Source organism: Opisthorchis viverrini (assembly GCF_000715545.1).
Source record: "Opisthorchis viverrini unplaced genomic scaffold opera_v5_8, whole genome shotgun sequence".
NCBI classification, from domain to species: Eukaryota; Metazoa; Platyhelminthes; class Trematoda; order Opisthorchiida; family Opisthorchiidae; genus Opisthorchis; species Opisthorchis viverrini.
The window spans coordinates 2,144,916-2,161,720 of NW_008751664.1; the positions used below are offsets into that span (position 1 = coordinate 2,144,916).

A 16,805-nucleotide genomic window follows, 5' to 3' on the forward strand; every position below is an offset into this window, starting at 1 on the left:
TTACATAGCTCCCTTCACATCTTGCCACGCTTCATCCACATGCTTTATAGCTGATAAACTGAAGTTAGCTTGGTCACCAGAGATGTGCAACCGGAACCCATTGGAAATTTGTGGTGAAGTCAGGTCACCAACACCAATAGTTTCAAACGGACAGCGCACGTGATTAGAAAACAAGTCCACCGTACATGCAAGAGCAGCCTGTTGTCCGTCTTCTTCACGGTTCGAATGTGAGACTGTCGGATGAACCGAGCGTCGAAGGTCCTTTTGCCTGTCGCATTTTATTCTTCGCTCTATAAGGTTGTATTCAAATAAACTGATATGATTGTACGGCAGTGTTTCTAGTGTGTCTAGTGTGTTTCTAGTGTTTCCTCTGATTTTGGCGTCATTAGTAGTAATGATACCTTCACCCTTGGGCGTTTACGTTTGTTTCGAATTCCTATCCCGGCCAGTATAACGCCCTCTAAGAACCTCAAACTGTGTTGTTCATCGCAGTGCCCCCCTTTGTCCTGCATGAGATGAGTCTTCTCTTCTAAACCCCAGCGGAACAAAGACTTGAGAAGTTATTGTTCCAACTATCGTAGTAATTGGCTGTAATTGGTTGCAGTTTCTTCCAACCCTCCTAACCGCCATCTGCACGTCGTTCGGTTATCACCTGCTAAAGGCTCAGATATTATAGTGGCAGAGGTGTGCAACCGGAACCCATTGGAAATTTGTGGTGAAGTCAGGTCACCAACACCAATAGTTTCAAACGGACAGCGCACGTGATTAGAAAACAAGTCCACCGTACATGCAAGAGCAGCCTGTTGTCCGTCTTCTTCACGGTTCGAATGTGAGACTGTCGGATGAACCGAGCGTCGAAGGTCCTTTTGCCTGTCGCATTTTATTCTTCGCTCTATAAGGTTGTATTCAAATAAACTGATATGATTGTACGGCAGTGTTTCTAGTGTGTCTAGTGTGTTTCTAGTGTTTCCTCTGATTTTGGCGTCATTAGTAGTAATGATACCTTCACCCTTGGGCGTTTACGTTTGTTTCGAATTCCTATCCCGGCCAGTATAACGCCCTCTAAGAACCTCAAACTGTGTTGTTCATCGCAGTGCCCCCCTTTGTCCTGCATGAGATGAGTCTTCTCTTCTAAACCCCAGCGGAACAAAGACTTGAGAAGTTATTGTTCCAACTATCGTAGTAATTGGCTGTAATTGGTTGCAGTTTCTTCCAACCCTCCTAACCGCCATCTGCACGTCGTTCGGTTATCACCTGCTAAAGGCTCAGATATTATAGTGGTGGCTGGAGTTTTAATTCATAGGTGGAGGGGATCAGCATATCTGAAACTCAGTTGGATCGAGTTTGGTTTGACTAGGTCCTTTTTGATACTAGGAACGACTGCGTCGGCCCTTTGCTGACTGTGAGCTGTTTTTGCAGTACTAACTTCCGGAACGGCCAAATTCGTTTGGTTCCATGGTGTATTCCAACGGCGTGTCACCCAAATGAACGACATCGCCAATAGTTACCATTGGTGTGGGTCCGTAGCTAAATGGTCTTCCTTTTGGAACACAAATGTAACTCTTGACCATGTACTAATCCGGAGTAGCCTTTGCTGCTTTTCGGGACCTTGCAAAGGGTGGAAACCCACTTAGCATCTGATAGGCTAGAAGTCAGACAGATTTATCAGGACCGTCATCCGGTCTATGCCAACTGAATCACCGTTAGATATCTGTTTGTACTGGAGGGAGATTTCCATAATGCTACCCAATGCAGCGTGGCACCACAGGTTTCACTTAAGCACTGGATATCGGACGGGACAGTGGGACCGCTTGAATCCCGAAGAAGTTTTTACACGGTCGGATTGCCAGTCCTCCGTGGAATATTAATGTGCGCGCCGACTGTGAGGCCCGGTAGACACGGAGGGCTTAGAGAATGAAAGATATGGAAACTATTGTGAATGCAACCGGCCCTGGAAAACCTCCTGTGGCCGAAAAAAACAGGGATCAAACTGATACAGTCATCTTCACCACTGGTCTATGCACTTTGAACGACAACTCTCGTTTGCTGTTGGGTGTATGTTGGTAGCTCAGGTTGTGTGAATGGTCGTTCTGTTCGTTGCAGTGGGTGATTTCGTTACAAACATTTCTTCACTAACTAAGGAATCTCCAAATCAGTCCTCAAGCCTGGTCGTTCTGTCGTTGCAGGGGGTGATTTCGTTACAAACATTTCTTCACTAACTAAGGAATCTCCAAATCAGTCCTCAAGCCTCGACACCCAATCTTTGATGATTTTAGCTATTCGAGTTGCACCATCAGCTTGAAACATGAGGCAGTTTTAACCACCACATCTGTCACTGGTTGTGTCCCTTTTCAGAAAAGTTACTCGAACATATTCAACAGTGCGAAATTTACAGCAGTTCTAGGCACGATGACAGCGGCAAGACCCAGGAGAGCCCCTGCAAGCTATAAGTGAGTGTCGAACACACGACTGACCAGTTTTGGGAAAGAATAGTCGGCTGGTATCCAGACGGCGGCAGCATTAAGGGTTATATCTTTCCCATTCCTCAAGTAAGTCAGCAAGTATGTCTATTATGAGCCCAAGTGCAGATGAATATCACAGATAAGACAAGAGTTATGGTCTAATTTGGTTGTACGGATCACTACGTACAACTCTGAATCCCTTCTTGTATTATGGACCCCTTTGATATGTTTTAATTATTGACAGAAGCGCTGTTGGGTGGAAGGCAAACCTCCCGATATCAATACAAATGATTCGAGGACATGCTATGCATGTATAGGGAAGCCATTAGGCTGGTTATGAGCGTTTGGTATTGTTAGCATGACTACACCATTAGAACCTTTAGAATTAGGGACGGATAAACAAAAAAAGGACTTCAAACTATTTCATCTAGGTTTGAATTTTCATAGTTTTGAGCCAGTTTATACGTTACCATTGATATCGTTGGAACTAATGACGTTGCAGGGTCATCGTTCCTACTCGGGCTGATGGTCCTTAATAGGCCATGATGGATTCGCTTGCCTATCTTAGGCCTTCGTAGTTACTTCTTACTCACAGACGTAGACGCATTAATTGCACACCCTTTCTGGGCACATCATTTGGATTATTTCAACCACGCGTAAGAGCGCAGTCGTCTGAACAGTGTCATCTAGTAACGTTTTGTGGCTGAGAGTCACCTATTTGTAGATGAGTGCGGTTTATGTTTAGCATTAATTTGCGAGCCACATTTTTCTGTCTGTTGGACCACCGTAAGAAGGACACTTCAGCTTGTTCACAAAGGACATCAGGATCAGTACCCATAATATCCTATTAAAGGGTCAGAACGCGGTGTTTAAAATGTAGACTTCCAAAGTGCCCACAGTCCCGTTGATTGGTTGGTTAACTGAAAGCCACCATCTAAACAAACGCTGGTTTGCGTATATAAATATTTCTCGGGAATTTAAAATACTGTCGAGAACTTATGGGTTTTGGAATGAGTGAGTGGAATCCACAGTGTTCTCTCTCTAGATCTGGATAAGACTTCCCTGACTTCCTACTTAATATTGTACTGATTGCAAATTTAATAAATTCACTTGCTGCAGGGCTGCGTTTGGAGGTCAACGCTGAGTAAAGCTGCAGTAAATCTGTATGGTGTCAGAACCGCCATGCTGTTTGAAATTTACTCAGCCGAATCTGTGCGTGCTTTTGCCACATCAGCTAACCAGATAAAATCGACGAATGAGCGGCGACTCGTGTGACGGTCCGCCCAAGCAACTTAGTTTACTTGTGCAAAACAAAAATTCTCAACAGTGTAAGGCGATATTGTGCTGTATGATTGTATGGCTGTGAAACTTGGCCTATTCGAGCAGCGGAACTGAGACGTCTTCAAGTGTTCGACAATCACTGTCTCAGAACCATAGCTCGTGTGGGTTGGTGTCGGCGAATCCGTAACGAGGCAGTTAGAAAGCGTGTTTTCGGTCGTGTAACGGGTACTTCCATTGAAGAATGTGTCCAGTACCAGAAGCTGCGTTGGTTGGGACATGTGATACGTATGCCGAACCATCGTTTGCCGAAGAGAGTACTGTTTTCCATGCCCAATTCGGAGTGGCGTAAACAGAGAGGTGGCCAACCCTTGACTTGGCTGAGGAGTATGAAGGAGATCACAAAACACTTGGGTACTGTCAGTGCTACTCGCCTTCCAGGATGGGGACCGCGTGAACCCCACTGTGCCTGGTTGGGGACACTACTAGATATAGCAGCCAACCGATGTCAGTGGCGTTCTTGATGTGAGTTTCTGTCCAGATTGCCTGAGTGAATGTCTGGAGGTGTAGGCACCTCGGAATGTTTGTGTTAAGCTATCACTAAGTTCCTCCCCCGCCCACCTTTACTCTTTTCTTTACAATAAGGCTTTCAAATAAGTCATGTTTGTACGGCAGTGAAGCATCGGTGTTGAACACTGATGTCATGCTGTCGATGATGATAACTAACTAAGGTGAAATCGTCTGTGCTTAGTGAGTTGGTAGGAATGACCATCCAAACGACTAGTTATAATCAGAGGCCACCCAACCCCGTCGACAAGACACATATGCATGCGCGCAGCACGGCTTAAAGCCTACACACCATCGCACCGCCAATTCACTAAGCACTGATGTACACCTTAGTTGGTGACAAAGCGTTTGTAGTGTAATCCACCAGCTCAGCAAACAACATTGACGATTCTAGCCACCACCTGCTGCCACTCAGTAGGGTTGTCGCACTGCACCGGAACCCTCAGTGCTTAATCTAGGATTGTGGATGTGGTTGCATACCTTGTCTCATGTTCCCTCGAGTGCAGAAGGCCTGGAAGACCTACCACTTCCCATTGCTAAAGGCTGAGGGTGAGGTCTTCAGTTGACGTTGAATTTCTTTTTCGCTATTTGGGGGACTTCTTCAGACGACACCTGGCTATAGCCCTGAACCAATAAGCTGTCTCGAGCTTGCCAGTACCGTGATAACAAGTCACATTTTCCAGTTTTCAAAGTCAACAAAGAGAGGTTGTTTGGAGCAGTCAACTTTGAAGCATTGACATAAAATTATCTTATTTTGGAATCTCTAGACATTTGCTGGATTATTTGACTTGCACAACAATACCGACTGGAAAGCACTAAAAACGCCGGTTCGCAACTATGGCGGGGTGCTTTGGGTTCTTGCCTAGCCTTCAAATGCAGGGTATAATACAAGAGTTTCGTTCATTTTAGTGATATGAGCAGCAAATACTTTTAAAATTGCTTCGGTTTCTAAGTGTGATTTATGAGTTTCACGGGTGTTTCAGATTGCGCAGGTTGGACGTCTCCAACCCTTATTCCGGGAATCGAAGCACCAGTGCTCTCACAAATATGGAAAAACATCTCAATATGACACACCAGTAGGAGTTTTACTACGGAACTGAGCCTCTTACTGCCTTTCCTTATACGTACGAACTAAAAATAACGGACGTTTGCCTACTGTAGCAATCAAACTTTATTGCCTTGACGTTTTCGTAGTCTGGATGGACGTGGGAGTGTTACGAGTGTGGCTTTCATCGTTGCAAGAATTAGTTACAGAAACTTTGTTGAATCACTTGTTGGCCCGGATTCCGGTGAACACACAATATGCTGGGAAAGGTTTCGTTTCGGCTTGTCATTTCGGTCCTCTGCTGCCTTTTGGGGCTTACATTCATCGAATACATGTCAACCTAACAAGCTCCCCTCTCGGGGAGCAAACAACGCCTTTTTGACAGGGTCTGCCAAAGAGTGACGTTGCAGTCTTAGGGTGTCATTTGGGTTAGAGGCCCAGGTTTTATGGAATAAAAAAGTTGGCCGAATACTAACCAGTCTCTCTTTTTGTCTCTTCTCTGCAGGACGACATATACAGCTACGGAATAAACATCGACAAGCCCAGATATGATCAGTCCACATATGTAGGACGAGCGAAACATTTCATCATCACCACCAATCCGCTGAATATTCTCAAGAGTTCAAGTGAACTAGAAGAAGCCAAGTCGATCGTACACAAGTACAAGTAGGTTGTGCGCATTCGCGTTTCAGTGTCACCTGTGCAGATCTGGAGATCCGCTTCCCGGATTGACTGTGGATGGGTTATGGAGAGCGAAACAGTTGTACGATTCTGCTTTTCATCCGGACACGGGTGAGAAAATGATTTTTTTCGGTCGCATGTCGTTTCAAGTTCCGGGAAACATGTTTATAACTGGTTGTTTACTCCAGTTTTACAAGTAGGTACCCTTTTTAATAAATGTGGTTTCTGTTCTTAAAAAAAGTATAGTTTAAAGCCCTTCATGTTTTTCTTTTTTACGATATTGCATACATGGTTAACGAAGGCCCTCTGCAAGCGCTATCAGGTCTGCTCTTTCTATGGCTCACCAGATACGACTGGTCTTCGGATTTTCTGCTTGATCACCAAATTCGAATTGACTGCTTATCTACTGAGGTGAAACGAGCCCCTCGTTTATGATTTTCTCCCATTGACCTACTGTGTTAAAATAAACTTTTGTTCATTTGGGCCATGTTTACAATTACTTTGGCTATTGTCACAGTTAGCTACTAATCCTATTTTTACTTTCAAACCGAGTTGCTTCTAGAAAAGCTTTGTTGCTCTACTTAAGACTTTTCCCGAAGCCCCTTTTTGTCAAGCTGAGGAACCAGTTCGCTTTGGCTGTTCCTTAGGTATTTTTCTTGGATTTGCTATTAGTCATCAGCTATTAACCATTAGGCTTCAGCTACTGCAGTTCCGTTGACGGGATTCGGGGAGCTTGGCAGGATTAGCTGTTGATCAGTTGACATTCGATGTGCTCGCCGAGCTTGGCAATCGGCTTGTGAACGTCTCGTCGCCATACAAGTGGGCGTCATCAGGGCGCAGTTGACTTGACGGGACGGGTTGATAGCCGCAATCGGCTATAGCTAGAATTGTGTCCTTTGTGAACCGTTTATCACACAATTGAGTGTGATTTTTTGTGTAATATGCCGTTGAATTATTCAACTTAACTACTGATGAATAGCCGGATTGTCCTATTTGAATAGTTTGTAATGTTAACCGATGTCATAAAGATATCCATCAGTAGTTAGGTCATCTGGGTACACCGATAACCGTTCAGTCTAAGGATCATACCTAAAGTAAACTTTTCCGACCTAAAGTTGTCAATTTGTCGCTGCACTAATCTTGCGGTCCACACTGGTTGGAATTCAGTTCCTCAGGTTTCAACCATGCCAGGAAGGCCAACAGGGAGCAGCCAGACGGAGAATAAGGAGTCCTATACCAAAAACAACCGTACTAAGAAGCAATCCGGAGGTAATTTCGTACTGTGCTCTTTGATTTGAATGTGAGGGCAGCAAGGTGTTTCCCCCAGGCAAATTGCGTGTCCGTATTTACGGAAGCAGCGAAACTGCCCCCCTCCCAGGTCGACCTTAAAAATTGCACAATCCGATCGCCCAACGGTTGGTGATGGACACCAGCGATAATATACAATACTGTCGAAAAGTAAATAATCTTTCACGCTCCGTTACGCTTTTCACTGCGTGCTCACTACGTGTGTGAGAAGCAAGCAAGCAGCGTACCAACTTGCAAGATGAGACAGGCATCTGGCCGGGCAGTCTGAGTGCGTGTGTGTATGTTTACATGGGTGAGACGCAATTTGTGCGTGTGCGCTGTGTGTGCGATACGTCGGGCCAGACGTGTTACGGATTGGGAGAGAGTGATCAGTGTGCGTTTAACACGGTGATGGACAGTTCTTTCCTCGACAAAACACTACTTATAAGGTTGGCAAAAATCTGTCGAAAACCATTACTGGTTTCTCTCTTCTTGGAGCTTATTAGGCCAGGTGTAATCGAATAGTTTCCATCAATCTGTTTCGACAACTTCTACAGACAGACATCATGCAGCCCTCTCGTTCATAGCTTAGCGTTTATCTGCACACATACTCGGTGTTCAATTACGAAATAAGGTTGTGGAAAGTTGGGGAACTGAGTTATTCCAAAAAGGATGAGGCGGATAGTTGGCTGTGAGCAACTTTATATCGCACCTCAAGTTAATTGATCATGTATGTCAATAGACTATTTTAGCGTAGTGCACTTTTTACTAGAAGTTTTCTCACCTTCCAGGTCAACCTCGGCCGTTGTTTTCTGGCAGTGGTTCAATCAAACGTTTAACGCGGTTGTCAACTACACTAATCGGAGTGGCGATTCTCCCATATCACTCACGTGAGTTTCCTCTTTGATGGTTTCTATTTTGTACATGTGATTTCATAAAAAGATTCGAACCAACTAAGTTCGGCTCGATCACCTCAGAAACTACCAAAGACTTGCCTTTGCTCTTGTAAAGTTGATTGAGATCTAACTGTGCTCTTTATCTTTCGAACGCCTTGGTAATCTTTCCCGATGTTAGGGCCGTTACCTGCCACGATGCTGGAATACGTTGACTACGTTGTCACAACCAGTCGCATACACTGCTTTTATCTCAGCTATTCTATGATTGATCCAATTTACTTACATTCTGCAATACACTTATAAGATGCCCGTCACTTCAATTGCATTATAGTACTTCAAAGGCAAGGATAAGCAAACTCGATTTATCTTACTAACGCAGTCAGTAGTATGTTTGGACTATCTGGCGCGTCTCTGGTCAGTGAGTAGGGGGATGGTTACCAAATTAAGCAGTTGTGAGCCACAACCAGCAGATCAGGAGCAACTTGTACTGCTGTGCTTGATATTTTCTCATACACCCAGCCTCTGATACTGAACTGCCAGTTTTATTTTATAAGGATTACTGGTATAACAAGAATGTGTTATAACTCAGTTATTGCGTTTCCCGAAATTTCACTGACACCTTTTGCCGCGGTAAGAATACGATGTATGTATTGATGGAAGTTACTTTTTGTCCCCATTTGAAGACGATGTCCGACCTACTTATGAAGTAGGCAGGTTGTACCCTTCTCCCTGGAAAAAATTTAGCAGGATTCTAATAACTTTTCAAAACAGTCGTAAAGTGACGTATCACTCATGTCATGCTTGATGCTAAAAGCGTCCGAAGGAATGACTGAAGGTTTATTTTGTCCATTTCCGCATGTAAGGCTTTAGACAGCCAAATACACTTTCAGAATGGAATATAGGAACCCTATCAAAACATTCCCCTGTAAAATCCAAAAAAGCCCTCATTATCTTGAAGTTTGTCCACAGACTTTTGTAATAAAAATCACTACATTTATTGTTAAAAAAAAGAAAACCGAAGGCGTGTAGCGGTGGGTTAGTAGTTGTGCACAATCACTACGCTCCCCAATAACGCACTGATGATGTCACCTCGATTGGTGATAAAACGTTTGCAATCGAGTTGCCCAGCTCAGCGAACAAGCCAGCGACCACCTACGCTACCTGAGCTACCGACATTTCGTCTATAGAAAACCAAAGGCTTAGCTGATGCGGGAAACACAGATCCCGTCGCAGTGAAAAGATGAATTGTGTTGTTGAGGAACCGCTTTCTCCGTCCAGTGACTAGCTTGACTGTAGAGTGACTCCAAAGACGGACGGATAAAAGAAAGGAATACAGCGCTTTATCATAAGCAACACGAGAATTCTATTCTGGGTGTATTGCCTATCGTCTTAGGGGAGGTTTCCCATAAAAATGCATATTCCGCGAAAGAAAGGGTCTGTCAGCACGAAATAAAGAGTACTACAGTGCCTAAAACTGGGCACTTGCGACCTTTGAGAGTCAATCCAAAGTAAACATACCGAAACAAGAAGTGATTTCCGAAGACTTACATGTATGTGATTTCACTTACCTTGTTACAGTCATTCATGGGATGTCTGGATGAACGTTTTCCTCATTTCAGTTTGACTGTTTGCATGGTAGCAGAGTCACGCGGCTACAATCTAAGAAAAAAGTTAGGCTTGTGGGGTACAGCAGTTTTTAATGCATTCAATGCAGGCTTATTTGTGACAAGGGCAAGATGGTTCAAGTGGTTAGAGCGCGAACTTACTGACCCGATGGTCCGTGGTTCGAACCCGACATCTGCCTCTCGACTTCACCTGTCTAGGCTTGGGCAACCTGGCAGTATCCCAGCCCTCGTGCTTCCTTCGGATAGCATGGCAGCTAGGCACCGGAAGGGTGTTACAGCTGGACGATATTTGTCACAAGAACAGCCTCCGGAATTTTGTTGAAAGTTCTTCGATCCCTCATTGGGGTCCACATGACAGAGGTATCTTTTCGTGGGAGAATTTCTGTTCATTTCATGTGTTTCGTCTTATTGCTTCGTTTTTGAAATAGCGTGGGTTTCACCTCATCCGATGACCAGTGGTATTGGTTTTTACAGAGCACTGTCCGGATATCTCATCACAGTAGGCATTTTCCGGTTCCCTTCAAACGCTTGCCTTTCGAAGACAAAGATTTCAGTCCTGACGGTTACAGTCCACAGCCTTCACTGAATAAAATTTTTGAAACGATCCATTGTTTCCAAACGCGTTTCGCACCTTTAGAATGCAGTCTTCAGGATTTCCACTCCTCTGTTCCTCCGAAACTTCAGGGAGCGAATCTTGAGTTTGTCAATTGATTGGTGGCCTGGAATCTGTTACATCCTAACATCGTGTTACGTTGAAGGAATCTGATGAGTCTCCGCACATGATTCGTACTGTCACACATGGTTTGTGCCTAGTCTCATGTACATCCAACTAAACGCACCGGAGCACAAGGCTGGAGAGTGAGCGGACGAGGTCAGTTTTAAAGCTACCAACACGTCCAACGGGTGACCGAGAGTTTTCAGGTCGAGCGGATGTAAACCAACTGCTGATACCCACAGTGTACGCCAACAGGTGATCTAGTGATCTGCACCAATCACGAGACACACTCATATGTGGCCAGCTAATGTTGGTCTTTACGGTCTGTACCCACAACACCGTCATAAGCTTGCCACTCCGGATTGTCCTGAGAGTGGACGCAGGTCACTTGCACATGTATCCAAGATACAGATATGAAATTAATTCCCTCGAATGGAATACGATGTAATACAGCTTCACAATACAACAAAATGTGAAACAGTACAAGACAATCAAGTATACTACATACACCTCAAGTAGATATGAGGTGCAGTTTTGGGGTTTTACGAGATAGGTATTTTGTCCATAGCCACACTACTCTCGTTTGAACGGTCGTCCTCCTGTTCTGGCTTAATTATTCCGGTGAGTCCACACCAAAGGGAAGCACTGGACTCGAGTTTTGCTCTTATTAAAGCAGTGCATATCCAATGGCCGTGTCGGGATCTGAACCCCGGACATCTAACATGCGAGACGAGCGTGTAACCACTACTCCTCCAACGCGCGTTGGATGCTTCTGAATTTTCACATCTGAGCAGGCGAACGTGTTCATACTTGAGCGGTGATTGGTGTGCCCCACTCATCGAATGATGACCCAGTAACTGTCCTGGTTGTGACGATCGATTGACCCGCCAGTCAGGACTTCCCAGTCAGGTAGCGTCACACATGCTTAAAACCCACTGGGCAACTTTTTGGCTGCAGTTTTGTGGTTTTGCGGGATAGGTATTTTGTTCATAGATATGAGATAGGAATTGAAACAAACCAGGCTAAGTGGACCAGAGGCATTCAGTGTCAAATCTCCCGTAGGCCATGCTTGCGCTGTAGCAGATGAATTCAGTGCATCCACTACCACAGCGGGAGCAAAATTTGTCATCATACGGTAATGGAAAGTCCCCTCCCTCCATCCAGGCATACCGCCGCCCAGCGTAGACCATTTGAGGCGTTCTTTGTGAGGGGAACTACTGCGGTTAGAACAATAGTAACTGCAATTTATCCGTTATCGTTTAAGCGATGTGGTAATGCAGAAGTGGCTACTACGCGGAGACTTAAAGGAATGAAAGGTTGAGATTCGAATTTCAAAGGTGAACGATGAGTTGACGCCACAATATTTAACTCGACCAACTGTTGGTAGGAAGACTGTTTGTCTGCATGCTCATTTCATCCTTCTAGTCTATATCAGTACCAAGGTTTTGCATGTGCCATCGTATTCTGCTCTGTGCCCATTCAAAATAACAAGTCAACTGCTAAACATCTATTTAAGTCAATAAATTGGCTCGAAAAAGAGTTTCTGGCCTTTCTTGCGACCGGTACACGATAGTGATAGCGGTGCCGGTGATGCACGTTGGATTAAGTAACTGCGTGCCCAGTGTCAGCAGCAGGTACGCCGGTCCCTAGAAGAAATAGTGACAAAACAAAGCAAAGGATATTAGGGCGAAAGAACGAGATATAGTTTTATTCGGAGAAGTTTCATATACCTCCCTAGAGAGATCACCTGAAAGTAAGACCGAATTAATCCCTCCTGAGAGGTTTATGAAGGCAGTTTCACCAAACAGAATTGGCCACACTTGGATGTGGTCTTTATGGAAGGAGAAAACCGCATAATGTACCTAACCTCATTCCGATATGAATTACTTCCATCAATTTCGTTTTCTTCTGACAACGACTTACTGATCCAAACTTCACTCAACTTGGCTTTTGCTTTATGAGCATGTCCATCTACTTTCTTTATATTAAGTACTCCTTATCCTACCATGAACGAGAGATTTAACTAGACCTCCTGTTAACACCAGTTCAATTTATATTTGAGCGTATTGCGCTAACTACCGTTAGCTTTTGGGAAATCTTAAGCCGTGAAAATGCACGTCACCGACCGTTTTCCGCCTGGCTTCTGTCGCTGCTCGTAACCCGATTTTGAAATAATGTTTAAGTTGTGGAGTTGTACATTCGTTCGAAAACTGGAATGGTGTCAACGTATTTGGTACGAGTTTGTGTCAACCTTATCAGTAGTATCTTGCTGGTGAAACGTATTTTAATTTAGTTTTTCAAACTTAGAATAGAATTCCTGATAGTTGGCGAATTAAAAAATCCGGCACTGAAAATCCTATCCTTCGAATTTTGTAGACCAGGGAAATCAGCGAATTCGGTCTGTTCACAAGCGGGTGGTAGTTATTGTAAACATTTTCGCTTCGACAATGTCCTCACATGCTGTCCGTTTCTAGGTTCAACCGAGGCCTGCTGTCTTTGCATGTTTCTTGCGGCAAACTTCAATGAAGCACTAGGCACGCGATTCTTCCTGACTTTGGTTATTTAGTACCCTGGTGTAGTCATGACTTCTTAGGGGTGACACTCAACCAGCTCATTCCGGCAAACTGATGATGCTGTTTGGGTTGCGATATGTGGGTAAGTGTGGCAGTGGGGTGTGCTGGTCATCTTATCGATTCAATGCTAGGATGTGCAGGTCATTTCGAGAAGCTCGGCCAGGATTCGACTAAGATTTTGTTAAATTCCAATCTCCCAGCTTGTTACTTATCGAGTCTCTCGTGAGACCTGATGGTCACTTAAATGAGTGAAAACGACCCGCGTTGTTCATGCGAATGGTATCACTTCTTGGCCGGCTACACACTGTAACAAGGTACCAGTTCAATTTTTTCAATGACTCATTGGAGGAACCTACTCGGAAACAGCTGACGACATTCTATATGTACAAACAAATCCTATTGGGAATAAAATCAGCAATGCTCGGTTATACTAAATTGGTCTCTGAATAATACGATCTCAGAAGTGCCAGTCTAACCCTGACCGAAACAACGCTCAGCACCACTTGTCCCGGCCTAAAGCTGCCACACTGTGGTGGCCAGGCTTCTATGCTGCAATGATCCTGTGGGCTATACTGATTGTAACTCATTTCCTAAAGGTTTAACCCTGCTCGGAAGGCCAACGGGCGGCATCCCGACGGAGAACAGCGAATCCCCGTACTGCTAGAAAGGTGTTTTACTAAATTGTTTTCTCTTATAAAGGTTTTATATGATTCACCCCGTGGACGCGTACGTCTCTACGGCAAGTACGCTCCAGAGTCCACTGCACTCAGTGGGATCAGGCAAGGATGTCCTTCACATCCCGCAACTCACCCCACACTTGATTGCGTCACCGACGCCTGTCATTAGTATCCCTCATAGTCTACTACTGTTACATTTCCAAGGTCGGATGCAAATTCGAACTACAGCTGGACCTCCTCTAACAGGGGATCCCGGTGGGGAAATGGGTATTCGACCTCTCTTTGAGGAGTGATGTATTGTTCTAGCTGATGGGAAACTCGTATGTATTTTCCTCGTCGGACGATTACTGCGTGAACATTCTCCTCTCCAGTAATCCATGTGTAGCGACCTACGCTTTTCGTTTTTCGACCGCATTCCATGTCTTACTGTCAAGTTAATCTTCGAGATACGATCCACATGGTCAGACGTGTGAAACGCAACTACTGTCTGGTCAATGCGAATTTTTCGCCTGACAAGTTGAGCACAACACAGTCCTTGGCGTGCTGCCGGTCGACGTATGACTGATGAAATGCCAAACGTAGGAGCACTTAGAACAGTTCGGAAATCGAAGTATATCTTGCTGAAAGAAACTACCCTTAAGGTTATCGAAAACTCCGACAGCTCACCACCGGTTTCGCTTTTCTTGGGGGTCATCGGGTAGGTGCAGTCCCCGAGTTTCCTCCAACCTCATGTTCTACTTGAACTCAAATTGTATGAAATCTGCAGGCGAAATCCACTCATTTGCACAACTATTTGGTTTTCACGGGAGACTCAACTAAATCGCAGTTGAATCACCCGTTGTTGTTGGTCAACTGAATGTGCTGCCTTCTCGTGCTTCAGGTTGGAAGATAGCCGAGATATCACAGTACCAACTGAAACGCAACGTAATAAACGAGAGATTTAGCTGGAATTCAGTTGTCTCGGCTGAATACTAAATTAGCGCGTAATTAAGTGTATATCATGAATTGTGCCCTATTCGGGATCAGTTACAGACTCGGGGATCGCGTGTATCGGATGAACTCCAAGAGGGGTGAGACCGTTCGTAGTTTTTGGCAACCGTCTAGACAAACATTGTATTGTACTCTCTCTGTCCACATATGTTATCCCAAGCCTAGACTCAGTATATATGCTCACATGCTGTCTTAGTGTAATAATTCAGCATTCTGACTGGTTTAGGAGCATGGTAATCTAGTGTCGTTTTGCAGTGTTGCACTGTTGAATAGAATGTTGGTAGCCTATACCGTTACCCGATGCTCATATGCTTTTAAGGCGAGTGATATGCCTTTTTAGGTCACGATTGGTTCGAACCAGTGAACGCCTTTGAGATTCATGCGTTGACTCCATCTCTCACCCTACTGTCAGTCTTTTCCTTGACCTTAAAGGAGCTCTCGATTACGTAGATAGGTTGTCTCTTCTGGATATACTTGGCCAATGAGGAATACTCTCGAAGTTCCCTGGTATTCCTGATATCATTTATTCCTGTACTTTTGATCACATTAGGGTTTACAATAAGCTATCCAAATGGTATGGTTTCGCGAGGGATCGGTCGTCTTCCAATTCCTCTTCAATCTCGTCATTGACAACATCCTGGACTATACTTTCCAAAGGGTCGTGAATCCGTGTTTCGAAGTCACACTTTGAGAAAGATTGGCGGGCTTGGATTATGTGGATGGCATTGTTTTATGCGTCCACACGAACTATTCTAAGTAAAACATTGGAAGCGGTTGCCTGTTTCGGCCTGTGGTTTCCACTTTCAGAATGCAATACCTTACTTTAAGATTACATACGTCCGCATCCGCCATGCGGTTGCAGAATGAGTGGAAATTAGTTGGTCCACCTCACCCGTAACTGCTGATGAGTGACTAATATGTGACGGGTATCGAGTTACCAGGGTATTTGTGTTCTTTCGGAATTTGGTGCTGCATAACTGCTACTGCCGCTGCTGCACATAACTGCAGTGGGTGTTCATCTTCTGAGCTTTTGGCCTGACTTAATGTAGCACTCAATATGTCGTAAAACCTATTTTTGGGAATATGAGAGCGTAATGGAACTCTCAGCGTTCATCAGCTCGTATACGGCATGGTTTCACAGACATCGTTGAACGAATCGCACACAAGCGGCTATTAACAGGTTCTCAGTCAGGCAACGATCCTTCCAACCGATTACCTAAAACACTACCAACACCGAAAACTAACCGCAGAAGCTCATGGACTATCTGAGATGTTCAATCGGAAGCAAGAAGGAAGGGGAGGCCTGTTCAACAACCGTACTTGGATCGTATATCCTCGTTTTCGATAGACGCTGTGCGTCAATGGAAATTGAACCCAGCATGCAAGAAAGAGTTGGAGCTAGGCATGTTGGTTTCCAGCTCACGGCACTCAATCTACAGACGCCTCTCAAACAATTTTATTTGCTCACAATGAAGATATGCTCCAATTTCGGAGGAAACAACGGCACAAAGACATCTATTATCCTGTATTCGTGTTCCCCGAGTGCCTTTGAACAAAGGGAGCACTGTGTATGGTTACTGGAGTAACGTTCACATCTTGGTTAGTTAACACGATCTGAAGCCCAGATGTACGAGAGAAGTTCGTTCTCCCAAAAAGCTCACAATGGCAGAGTAAATGATGATGATCTGGCCGTTGTGTGGTTAGATAAGCTTGCCAAACAGAAAGGCGAAAACACGGATCACTAAACTACGTCCACCTGTCGTAGGCCTTTTAGCCTCAGTTGTGTATACTCGACAGGCTGTACTTAAGCTGGCTACTCGCGGTGTGAAATAAAGCACAATCTCTTGAAGCAAATGAATTTTCTTTGATTCTGGGGTCGGACCACTTTGGTAATGGAGTTAATAATAAGGAGTTTCCCATTGAGTGACGGTCACATTCTATACCGTGAGCTGTTTTGTTCGGTTAATGATGCACTGGTGAGTTGCCATTTGTGTAGTTTGCATGTGTTG

At 44.6% G+C, this 16,805-nt stretch overlaps 2 protein-coding genes across 2 annotated transcripts in view; one reads left to right on the plus strand and one right to left on the minus strand.

Moving 5' to 3' along the window:
• Positions 1-9,802, minus strand: T265_00804 (hypothetical protein; the record flags this gene model as incomplete). Its single annotated transcript, XM_009164676.1, has 4 exons — positions 1-290; positions 3,832-4,222; positions 4,362-4,466; positions 9,785-9,802. The coding sequence occupies 4 exons, from the start codon at positions 9,800-9,802 to the stop codon at positions 1-3; spliced, it is 804 nt and encodes a 267-aa protein (XP_009162940.1).
• Positions 1,915-16,805, plus strand: part of T265_00805 (hypothetical protein) — a gene marked incomplete at both ends in the record, with an annotated part of 26,666 nt that continues 11,775 nt past the window's right edge. Inside the window, 6 exons of the mRNA XM_009164677.1 lie at positions 1,915-2,059; positions 3,849-4,247; positions 5,502-5,596; positions 5,858-6,018; positions 6,059-6,229; positions 8,112-8,210. Of these exons, the coding sequence (XP_009162941.1) occupies positions 1,915-2,059; positions 3,849-4,247; positions 5,502-5,596; positions 5,858-6,018; positions 6,059-6,229; positions 8,112-8,210 (1,070 nt within the window). The remainder of the gene's footprint in view (positions 2,060-3,848; positions 4,248-5,501; positions 5,597-5,857; positions 6,019-6,058; positions 6,230-8,111; positions 8,211-16,805) is intronic.